At 38.8% G+C, this 12,984-nt stretch overlaps 1 protein-coding gene across 1 annotated transcript; it reads left to right on the plus strand.

The window, feature by feature from the left end:
- Positions 1 to 34: 34 nt before the first annotated feature.
- On the plus strand, positions 35 to 8,973 carry LOC119650651 (WD repeat-containing protein 37). Its single transcript, XM_038053587.1, has 5 exons — positions 35 to 539; positions 603 to 1,080; positions 1,142 to 1,516; positions 7,729 to 7,975; positions 8,099 to 8,973. The coding sequence occupies exons 1-5, from the start codon at positions 350 to 352 to the stop codon at positions 8,222 to 8,224; spliced, it is 1,416 nt and encodes a 471-aa protein (XP_037909515.1). The 5' UTR covers positions 35 to 349; the 3' UTR covers positions 8,225 to 8,973.
- Positions 8,974 to 12,984: the final 4,011 nt, after the last annotated feature.

Here is a 12,984-nt window from a genome sequence, read left to right on the forward strand (position 1 = left end):
GAATGCTTGACAACACCTGGTGACGGCCCTGTCTTTTCCAGTGGGAATGTCAAAGTCATCAATATGTCAAAAGCAGCCTTCGATCTTCGACTGCATCGTCAGGTATTATTTTGGTCGCAATAACTTGCGGAAAATCTAACAATTTTGCAACTACTACCTACAAATACGACGCTACTCTCGACGTAAATGCCTGACTATCAGTAATACCAAATAAAGCGTTTTTAATCGTCGAATTTCTTACTACATTTTGCGTGTTTGCGAATCCGTGTGCCAGGGGAATTCGGATAGTTTTATGTTTTCATCTTCACCGTGTTTTGCATATACCTGAAAAATTTTTCATCACAAAATCATGCCTCTGGACAGCACGGCTAGTGCGGGCAAAACGTCAATTATGAAACCGTCCAAACGCGCTTCGCGTCTGACCAGTCTAGTCGAAGACCTGATACCACCGGACGATGCACCGTTTCGAGCGCGCCTTCATGTCCTTTTTTCGCAAATTGAAAAGGAGTTCGAGCTTTTGTACATCGAGAACCTGAACCGTAAGTAGACAGTTGTAAAGTCTGAAAATGTGTGACTTCTACATTGACATTAAATTTTCGCAGTGCAAGAGAAACTCGACGCGATCTACGCCAGGGAAAATATCGCTGGTGATCGAGGTGTGAACACAGAGATTTTGGATGGCGACCCTGCTGTTCACAAGAGCCTGAAGGCGAAGTTGTCTGCATCGGGGAGCAAAGTGAAAGCTAGTCATAAGTTAAGAGCCCAGACGAGTCGAATTGTGTCAAGTTTTAAGGCACAGTCGGTTGTTAGTTCGCTCGTACGTGATTATTGTGGCCATAAAGACGGAGTGTGGCAAGTTTCGACAAAGTCAGGTCAGCCCATAATCGGAACAGCCTCAGCGGATCACACGGCCTGCATTTGGGGTATTGAAAGTGGGCGATGCCTGCTGCAGTACCAAGGCCATGTTGGCTCAGTGAATTCTATTAAATTTCACCCAAATAAGGACTTGGTGTTGACCGCGAGCGGAGACGGAACGGCTCAGATATGGCAAGCCGCAGTTAACTGGGATATTTCCATAAGGTTTGCAAACTTATAAAAGTAGAAGCGAATTTGAATTTACAGTTTGTCTTGAAAATAACAGGAAGGGCCACTCATCGGAGGAGGAATTGGATGACAGTGATGGGCAAATGGATGAACGTGATCGAGTCGATGTACTGCGCACACCATTATGCGAGTTTTCAGGTCCCGGTGGTCATACGTCTGTGGTTGTCGCGGCAGACTGGCTACCGACTGGAGATCAAATAATTACCGGGAGCTGGGATCGTAGTGCAATTCTCTGGGACGTGGAAACTAAGGAACCTATCCAGCCACTCACGGGACATGATCACGAATTAACACATGTTTCAGCTCACGGCACGCAGAGATTAGTGGTGACTGCATCACGGGACTCGACATTTCGTCTGTGGGACTTTCGGGATCATATCCCAGCTGTTTCGGTGTTTCAAGGACATACAGAGTGAGTTCATGACGTTTAAGATCCCGATTAGAAATTATTTCTGTTAGATTTACACGTAAGCAAGCCTTAATTTGCGTTTAAGGGGGGGGGGGGCATACATACAAAAGCGGTGTGTAAAATTTTTCATTTTCATTAAATATAGTCAGGTTTTGATTAGTACTTTTCGAAGCGGGTATGTCTTGATATTTGTTTCAAAGGTGGGGTGTGCGGAGGCTCGAAAGTAATCATCTCTTTAACAGACCCATTCTCAGAAACTGTCCATGTCTGGATAGCTGAGTAGTTAGAGCAAAAAGCTGTCGTACGGAAAACCGCGTTTCAAATCTCATTGGTCGCAATACTACGAAATTTTGCAGTAATGTGGGCTATAATGGAGAGCATGGAAAACGCATTATTACGCACAAAGTTATAATAGATCAACGTTGTCACTTCTTCGCGAATTGAAGACTATGAATGTCAATATCACCCGGAAGTGGATATTCGCGCGTAATGTAAGCATATATCACATGATATGTACTAATAAAGCAAATGCACACTCAAATGTCTTTATTAAGAAATACACAAAACCTTTCATACCTGAAGCATCCAGATTCCAGTTTCCCGACTTGTTTAAGAATGAAACCTGCTAATTTATTATGATACATGTTAATCAGTTTTTTGATCTTGGCCTTCAACTACTCTTTTTTTCCATCGACAAACAACCGACTTTCGCGATAAGAGCCAGACGATTTGCATTTGATCGTGAAGAGTAGCTGGCGGTTGAAATACACAGTAGACGTCCAATGTAACGAATGGTATTCGTTATTTCCAAAATTCGTTAAACCAAATGTCAATTTACGTGCATAAGCTCTATTTATTTGGAAATTAATATATCTACATATATATTTTTGATGATGAATAACAAATAAATTTTTTTTGAAAAGTCTTCCAAGTGCGTCTGTTCCCTGCTAATTTCTAGGGCTTTTCTTAACAGCTGCTTCTTCAAGTTGACGTAGTATGAGTATGTTCGAATAATGTACGCCATTGGGCACCGTGGACTCAATAAATGCTTTAAAACATTGTGCAGCCATACCATGTGTAATTGAATGTTGTGCGACACCGTTGCTTTCACTTTCGTCATCTGATACATCAAAAGTGCCTTGAATTTTAAATGTTTGAAAAATGTTTAAATATACTATGTCTTACATTAGGGAAAATTCCTTCAATTAAAGTTAATGTTTCGGTGGCTGTTGAAACTTGTTCATAGCAGAATAGTTGTGCTAGAGGGATATCGTCGCTTTCATGAAATTCTGGGCCGTTCAGCAGTGTTTCAAGCATTTGCTATAGGACATAGACTTTCATAGATATAATACTAAATTCTCGAAGAGACTATTGAAGTGGAGCTTAACAGGCTGTTGCGGTAGTTCAATTTCGCCAACCGGATGACATTTTGATTCATTGGTTAGAGGTGTAGAATTCGTAGGAATGAAAATAGCCCATATTTCCCTGCCGCTAGTCTTTGTGATAAGTTCATTAGCTAACGGATGACTAGGTACAGTGTCCAAAATCAATACTGCTTTTTAGGCAGATTTCGAGATGCCAAAAACTCTTCAACCTGTAATTCAAGAAGTTCTGAGGTACATAAAAATTTCTCATTTTTCAATGCCAATCTATGGCACAAGTTGGAATAAAACCAATTTTCAAAAATGATCATGCATCAGACACTTTTGGCTGAAGAATATCATACAGGTGGTAAGACTCTGTTAGCAAAGGAACGCGGCTTTGCGGCTTTTTCAATAATAAGTGATTTTATTTTTTTCGTTCCAGACGCATTCGCACACAACAAAACAGTCAATCTCTCCTTAGCTATTTTCCGGCCTGGTACACCAATGTGTCCATAATGTACAGTTACGTCACCGGGCTTAACGTGAGTACCTGTCTCGTGGACTTAATCCCACGGTCTTCTTAAGACACGGATTGATTTTGTGACCACAATCAGAGCCCCGCCACAGCCAGCTACGACGGTACCAGTCTATACCGAGTGCATGGCTCAGCATTCATACTGGTGGGTGCAAGGCCTACCAAAATCTCTACCGAACTAAGGAGTACGGCACCCGTGTTGAAACGCAACACCACGCTGAGACCCGAAGGTCTCTGTTGGCTTGAACGCAGCCACAACCCCCATGAAGCTCCTACTAGGGGGCCAACCGCAAACAACCGAGCTGAACGCACATACAATAGGAATTCACCTGAACTATGTGAATTCGTGATTATGGCCACTTCAGATGAGTCCCTGTGCAGACTCGGGTCTGATCGCCCTAATTAGGCCTTTTAGAACATTCGCCTATTGCATCAGGGCCGGCAAGCCAATACGATACAGCGTCTTCCGGTGCCACCACTATGGAGGTGGGGTTGTCGCTCCGCCACCTCTGAGCACTTCCATAATGTAGATATAGTTTGTTAGGCAGCATCTTCCAAAAGACGCCAGTTTCGTCTGCATTAAAAATAGGGTTGAGAGGAAATACGAATGACCTCAGCCAGATGATCTTCAAACAGTTCGACTAATTCCACATTTGCAGACAGTTTTTCCCCGGATATCTGTAAAAGTCGTACCACATTTCTTTTTTAAATTTTTGAAAACCAATCATCGCTGAATGAATGATCCCTCATAAATCTTCTTGTGCACCTCTCGCGCTTTAGATTTCAGAATCATAGAATTCACTGTTGTGTGCTTCAATAAACCATTGATATAGTGCCTCTTCTATTTTTGGAAACTTTCCGCCCTTTAGGGAAAATTTGTCCTTCACACTGGCTTTTACCGTTTCACCCAAAATTTTATTTTCTAATGAAATTCATTTCCGTTTACCACTCATTTTGACATATGATATAAAACCACAAACGATCACCACTAACCTTACGGAACTAAACACGCGAAACTTTGTATTGCAAGGAAAAAATCCATGCACAAGAACTCAAAACAAAAGAGTAAGTGATCAACAACTATGCAACAACAACCCAACAGGCACAATTTCTCGACGTTCGTTAAATCGAATGGGAAACAAAAGCGGGCATTCGTTATATAGAAGTGTTAATGAACAAACTTTGCAATTCGTTACATTGGAAATTCTTTAAATCGGAGTTTGTGTCATTTGTTACATTGGACGTCTACTGTATACAGTAGGTCAGAAAAGTTTTTAAACATCTAAAACATTTCAATTTAATCACTACTGTAAACATGGAAATGAAAGGAAAACAGTGGGAAAAATATATATATTATCTTCAAAGCTATAAATTAAGACGACATAACTTCGAGACTGGACGACAACAAATAAATACATTTCGAGCAAATAAGTGAAAAATAAACGAAAAAATATACCACAAAATTCATTATACAGCAGCATGTTCCGACTTGCCTTGGCGCCCCATGCGTGTTGGGAATAAATTGAATGGCTAATTCATTGGCTATCACTGACATATTACATACAGCTTGTGTTTTGCAATATTTTGCATTGTGGAATTAGTCGCGAATGCGCCCGAAAAGTGAAAACGCGATGAACGCACACAAAGAGGAGGGAAATATCCTTAGACAAGAATCAACTGACCGTTTTCCACGCTGTATGTTCTATTCGAACGACGCTAGGTTACTTACTGTAAATACAGACTTAGTCGCAAAAGTTGTGCAGCGTTCCAATAAAGAACAATTCGGAAACATAATCCTTCATATTTTTCCAAACTACGAGACATACGTACATACATATTACAGCCATAGATATTACGCTCACCCTAAACAAACAAACTGCCTATTTCCGAATACTGTACACATATATGCACGTATTTAAATTGATCGTACCCATATTCCCCATTTACTTGTTATATCTATTTGAATTAGGCACTACTCGCAAAGTTCATTAGCACGCATTTATTATATACCTACATACACTCATGTCTGGTTGACAAATAACTAAGAAACTAAAACAAAATAATTCTCCGCGACCCAATTCATAAGAACTCATTTCGTTGTGGTATTGACGAATTGATATGTGACGTCATGCAGGTTGTAGAACGCACGAAATTCACACAAAAATTGCAAAGTTTCACCCCCTATAACTTTGTTAATAATAGTTCGATTTTCTTCAGACTTGACCAAACTGTGCAGGAGAAAAGTGCGTCTGACAGACAGACAGACATTCCTTGAATCGATTTTAATAAGGTTTTGTTTTACACAAATGTACGTACTATGAATCTTATACTTAAATATATTTAATTATATTTAAATTTGACTATCCATTTTTAACAGAATAATGACCGCAAGCATAAATCGCGATTAGTTGAAGAATGACTTTTGTACAATTATTCGAGTTGTGAAAACGCCGCCCCAGTCTCCCGATTTGAACCACATCGAAAATTTTTGGGATGAACTTGACCATCGTGTCCACATAAAATCTATAAGTTCAAAGATTGAATTACGTCGCCGATTACAATAATGCGTAGCTTACAAAAAGAAAGTTATTATGTTTTTATGGCTGTGTAATGTATTTTTCCGTTTGTTTTTCACTGATTCGCCGCAGAGTATTTATTTTTTACCGTCTAGTCTCGAAGTTATGTAGTCTTAATTCATAATTTTGAAGATAATATATATACCCTTTTTCCATTACTTTCATTTTCACGCTTACTGTAGTGATTAAAAGAATATTTTGTAGGTTTCCATTAGTCGCAATTTCTGTGTGACATAAATGTCGCGATATAAGTAATAATAACAACAATCCATGTTGGATCAGGGCCTTGAATTGTGTTAGAGCACTTCATTCAAGACCGTAACGGTACACTAGGAGGCAATGTGGTCATTGCACTCATTGCTCATTGCGCGATATAAGTGTCAGATTTAAATGCTCCTTTAGTATGGTGAAAGAACAGAGAAGTAGTCATGTAAAAAGGGAGATTCTGATTTCCGTCCGTCGCGATTTGAAGAAGTATTTTGAAAATGAAAGACTTCATCTTTTTGAAATTCTGTTTTTAAAAGTTTTTGAGATATTGAAAAGCGACATTTCCGATTTTCATTGCTTTGAGCGTCTAAAAACCTAATTCATACTTGAAAAAAATCGAGAAACTGCCACTATATTGTGCCTAGGCTCCGAAATACCCTCCATTCCGATATCTGTTCACAGTATATCTCTATAATTTTTAGTAATTGACTATAAAATACCCCTTAAGTTCATGCTAGAATCAGCATTCGCAGCAATGTAGGGCATTATCCTACCAAGTTTGGAGGAAATCGCATAAAGTTATAATAGGTCAAAATTGTCGCCGCTCTGCAAATTCAAAACTTTGAATGTCAGTATCACCGAAAGTGGATATTCTCAAATGTTTTAATAAAAGAAATATACAAAACCTTTCATACCTAAGGCGCCCAGTTTCCGGTTTCCCGACTTGTTTGTGTTTGTCATCATCAAGTCCATCCGTGGTAAATGAAGAAATATTCTAACGATATTTAACTATTATTTATGCATGCGAGATAACTAATTTCCACATATTGATGATGGCTGGGTAGCCATGAAAATTGCTTTTACTTCTCCTTTCGAGTCAAGTTGTCGGCCACGTCCCCAATGGGCGCCACAAGAACTGCCTGGGTGCAAATATTTGGAGGCGGGTTGAGAAACGTAAGAAGCTGAGTATTAATGGTTGCTTCGAGTAAAGTGAAGCACGATATGATAGGCGTTATATACCCTGTCAAAATTTGAAAAGTGTAGCGTAGCATAGCGTGTGGAAAATTCACCATTGCCTCGGTCGGAGAAGCAGAAATTGAGGCAAAGATAAATGATTTCGATTCCTTAAACAGCATCGCGGAAGAGTTTGGAGGTAGTCGCAAATGTTTTGGTAGTTTGGTGAAGAACGATAAGCAGCTTAATAGTATCTTTTTTCAAGGTTAACTTTAAATTGTTTAGCCACCTCCCAGTTGTTGTTTCGTATTAATAATAATAAGTTATTATTCTCTAAAAATCAGGAAAATTATGCGAAAAAAGTGGAATGTGATGAGATGCAGCTTTGTTAATTAGTAATTGGGAGTAGAATCATTTCTAATATTTATTATTCAATTAGTAGATTTTTTAGCGGTCGGAAAAATGTGCTAACGTTGGAGATCTTGGCGGTCGGTCTGAAGAAAAAAAAACAATTACATTCACTTGCCTCATGTTCTAAACATATACTCATACTAATAAATGTTTTCCTTTTCCATTTAGGAGTGTTACATCCACGGTTTTCACCAAAGACGATAAGGTGGTATCTGGTTCAGACGATAGAACTGTTAAAGTATGGGAATTAAGGAATATGCGTTCGGCATTAACAACAATTCGAACAGACTCGGCAGTAAATAGATTGGCTGTCTCAGCGAGTGGTGTCATTGCCATACCGCACGACAATCGTCATATCCGATTATTCGACCTAAATGGGCAACGAGTGGCGAGGTTGCCGAGAAATAGCCGCCAGGTACGAGAATCAGGATGTTCAGTGTTATTACATTGTTTTGTATATATCATGATTGCGTGTTCATTATTACATGTATATTAAGCAAGACGGGTTTATTAATCATGTTTCCCTCTATACCCACAGGGTCATCGTCGCATGGTTTCATCGGTAGCTTGGGCAGATGATATGAATGCTCACTGCAACCTCTTCTCATGCGGATTTGATCGACGAGTCTTGGGCTGGTCCGTTTGCTTACCAAAGGAAAATTAAATGGAAATTTTAGCTTTTACTGTACCCAATATGGTGCCGCCAGGCGAAAATATAAAAAAACTGTTTTAACTGTTATATCTATATGATAGTGATTGTTGTCTTTTTATTAAATTTTGTACATATCTTTTTAGTTGGATATTCAACTAATATTAAAATCGATATAATTGCAATATGTTAATTGAAATGGTACTATATGCCTTACGTCTTAGTAAGGGGAGCGTAAGGGTAATGCATAGTCATGAATATAAAGTATTAACATTAATCGTATTAAAACTGAAACGACGAATTCTCAGAGGTATTTACTGACATTTATCAAGAATTAAAAAGAAATTAACAGAAGTTTTATTTATTACCGTCGAAAGGAGGTGATGTTAATTCAGTTTAATCTTCACTTCAGTTTGATAAATTTGAATACTCACAAATCCAATAAAGATCTTCAACAAAAGTGGCATTTTTAGTTTAATATTGTGACTAATCAATGAGTGGATTATATTTGCTGCTTCAAGCTGCGTCTTTGTACCTCAGAATATGAAATTTCACTGAAATACTATTTAATCACTTGAAAACGAGAAAAGCGAAATGTATTACTTAATGCTGTTTATAGTCAAATATTGAATGTTGCTATTTGATAACTTTAGTGTAAGGCGAGTTTATTTAAAAGTACTCTTTATGCTTGCATATGATAGTAAACAAAGGAATGAAAATAGAACCGAATATTATTATCTCAATAAAATAGAGAAGAAATTGTATCCTTCGTTTTTTAATCATGTATGGTAACTTTGTAATGAATCTTGATAAGAATTTCAAGAGGTCATGGGCCAGGATTGTAGTTCACTTCAAATTTCACGTTCACTAGCACCTAAGTGTAGTTTCACCTAACTCGAGCTTTTACATCCACTCATAATTTAAAAACTAAAGTAGATTAGTTATATAGCCGAGATCAATTTTTTTCCATGTGGTAGTTTGAGGAGCAGTGTTCTGTTAAAAATTCTACCCGGGTTAATATTATATTTGCCGCAAATATTCTTCTGCTTCCAATCAAATTAAATATATCTCCAAAAACATTCTTGGGCCCGATCCACTTTTCATAACTGATCCATCGGTGAAGATTGTTTAGTCTGTAATCTCAAAAGAGTCGTGGCTAATTATCTATCATTCTTCTTTTGGTGATAACCACAAAGTATGCTTGTATGTGTTCGGATGGCTTAGAGTTTAAACCGGTGGGTTGCCACAATGGAAGATCCCGGTTTAAATATCGCTGTGACTGGAGGTTATTCGACTCAGGTGTGAACGTCAAATTAAGGTAATAATCACGGGCGACCAGGGATAACCACATTGATTGTTTGGATTGCTATTATATGTAAACGCTCTCTTCTATTTTCAGAGACAAGTTAGAAAAACATGATTTGCGGGCATTCGAGCTACCTGATGTTTCCCAGGGATTTCAGATGGACGCATGGTACATCAATGGTATCAAACTTATATGTGTCATTCGCAGCTTCCCATTTCCATGGATAAAATGTTTCCACAAGAAATGCGGGAGCCGAGATACCCGGTTTGACTGATTATGCTATTTATCTTTCTGCCTGTGTTATGGTAGGTAGCGTGTAGCTGCCCCATCTACCGTTCCTAGTAAACTAGCCCTCACTGTGAGTCAAATATTCTGTAATGGTATAATTTTAGAGCTAAATCGTTGGCTTGTGAAAAGTCCTTTGTGTCCTCTAGGACTCATATCAAGTTGTTCACAACGAGGAACCATAACAGAAGAGAGACAACTCTTCAATATGGATTGCCCCTTAGACATCCTGCCTTAATAGAATTCCGTCCGACTAATATGGTTTCGCTACTCTAACACGTAAAAAAGGCATAATTGGAGACACCTTCGATGTCCATGAATGTTCCTAAGGCGTATTCTTCAGATCTCCCGTTCTTAATTTTTACCATGAGCTCATGGAGTTGTGTTTCTGGGTTTGCCTTTCTACCCGGCTTGTTGTCTGTCTGAAGTGCCAACTAGGAATGTATGTGTCCCTTATGAACTGATATACTAGTCTTTCCATTGGAATTGGAATATAACGTAGCCCAGATATGCGCGGCATATAATCCAGGGCACCCATTCTCTTTATTTCTAGAGCAAGAAAGATGCTATCCGAGCCTACCGACTTGTATCTATGGAACGAGTTAAATCCCCATTTTTTTCGCTCTAGTGAAGCGAAAATCCAGCCTCGCAGTTGAGGGCTGTATGGAAAGTGCATTCCAATAAATGGTTTGCCGTTTTTTCATCACTTTTTGGATACCTGCCGCTCTGTAAACATAGGTTACCCAAATACTGGTTATGTTTTTTGACAATCCGCTTCAACCTCGAGGACAACTCAAGCGAGTTAGTGTATACGGTATTCGTAGGTAATGGAGCGATTGGGTGTGAAATCGATCGATACACTACACTCTCTACCAAGAACCGCAATGTCACGGATGCCACCATGATATCGACGACCTCTCGCCTGACCACTTTCAAAGAAGAATCCACTTCTGCCGAATTTGAGGATCTGCAATTGAGTTCCTAGCATATATTCTAATAACCTCGAACACCCCATACTATTATTAAGGCCATGCCTTTACTTAGCATTTTGGATAGCTCTAATGATTGTTTCACAGGGAACTTCTTCTTCGTTATAGGGAAAATAGGTACAGCATCAGAGAATCTCCCCATCTCCCTGTTGACTTTTTATGGTTAATGTGACCGTTGTGGTGTCGCCATCACAGAGGTCGTTAACCAAGCTAGCTTGGAGGTGTTTTGAAACAGCATGCAGGTGTGGGTTTTTGCGCTTTCGCTGGCATATAATATGCTAGCTTGTTGGAAGTTTAAGCCCCTCATTTCCCAACCAACAACCCATGGTTCTTAGATGAGGTAGATAGCTGTCTTGCAACTGCTGATTCGGCGACTAATTAGTGCAAAAATCTCTCTCAAGGTTCAATCGGCGGAAGATGGCGATCAATAAAATGCCAGCCCAGTCGATATCTAGGATGGAATGGCACTTGACCTTATAGTGACTACACTGCTTCTAGAGGTCTAGAAGTCTAATTTAACCTTGATGGCAGACTGAAGGAAGATGGGCTTGAACTAGAGAAACATGTCAATTATTTTATTACGCCCTTTTACTTATTCAAGGAAGCCTATAACCGTCAAGAATTTTAATATTTATTTATTTATATATTTAGTATTTCAATTTGTCGACTGGTATCAAGTGTTCTCCTAGGTGCCGCGGCCTACTTTGCACAACTGCCGGAACTGTCCCAGAAAGTGCATGGAGGTTTCGACACACTCCGCATAGAACCTGCAGGCAGTGTGCGTAGATATCCCTAGCTTCCCCAGGTGATAGTTTAGTTGGCAGTGACCGGTGAGTATTTCCACTATAATCCGGAAGTTCTTCTTGGTGAGGTTTTAGCTCTTTGTGCGCTTGGGTTCGTATAAGTACGTCGCTCTTTTACTCTAACTTCTTTTTCGATATATTCCAGGTATTTTTATTCTTCCTCCTGCCTGTCTTCCACTTTGAGAGAGGACTCCGAGAAATGTAATTGAAGAGAGAAATGTGTGTGAAGTGACATCCTGTCCAATTCATTCTCAAATGTGTTGCATCTTCTCTCTTCAGATAGACAAAACATATTTTTCTGTCATTGGTTTGTGCTTTGAATACTCTGAATACTTCTGAGTTACTTTTTTGGCCCTCACAGAATTTTCTGAAATTATATAATTTCGCTTGCTTGTTCGTTGATCGGGTTATTCCTAGGGCGTTTTACCTTGTGCTAATTGTCAACGTTTGTGCACTTGGTAAATTGTGTATTTCTACTTATCAATTCGAGGAGGAAATCGAGCTGCTAATAATGAATATACAAGAGGCAGCTTGAAAAAATACTCCTGCTCATTATAGACTAAATAAGAAATATACTAACTGCCCTGTTAAGGTTAACGAACTAATTATAGAGAAACCTAGAGCACACAAACTATGATCAAGAAAGCGGAAAACGGAAGGAGAAAAACCGTAAACTTCCTGTCAAATAAGCTAAAGGTCTTTATAAATAAATATAATAACAAGTCGCGAAACTGGGCGTTTCAAGTAAGAAAGGTTTTGTGTATTTCTTTTATAAAAACATCTCCCCCTAGCATGTAACGTATATGCATATATTATGTCAGAATATCAATTTTTGGGTGATACTGACATTTAAAGTCTTAGAATTTGTAGTTAAGCAACTAATTTGACATATCATGCTATATATTATACCTTATATTACTGCAAAATTGCAGTGAATTGCAGTGAGTGAATTACTAAAAATTATAGTAATCTACTATTAATAACTTTAATTGACCAGATATCAGTATGAGGGATATTTCGGGGAGGGGATAATGGGAGGCTGAGAAACAGGAAAATAGTAACTGGGTTCGTTCTGCACCTGAAATGGCAAATCGCTTCGCGAAGCATCTAGAAAGTACCTTCCAGGCTCTAGATACACAAGCATTTACATGCATAACCCTAGTCAGAAAGGTTGTCTATTACCTAATACAGTGTGTAAAACTAAATGGGTTAAGGGTAAGTTTAATTATGACTCCTAATAAAGCTCCTAGATATGAACATATTACAGGGAGAAGACTGAACGAATTGTCAGAAGAAGGCCTTATCCAGTGATTACAAGTAATCAATGCAGAGTTCAGATTAAAATACGTTCCTCGACAATAGAAAGTGGGCGAAGTTACAATGGTCCCTTAA

This window comes from Hermetia illucens, chromosome 3, assembly GCF_905115235.1.
Source record: "Hermetia illucens chromosome 3, iHerIll2.2.curated.20191125, whole genome shotgun sequence".
Lineage (NCBI taxonomy): Eukaryota > Metazoa > Arthropoda > Insecta > Diptera > Stratiomyidae > Hermetia > Hermetia illucens.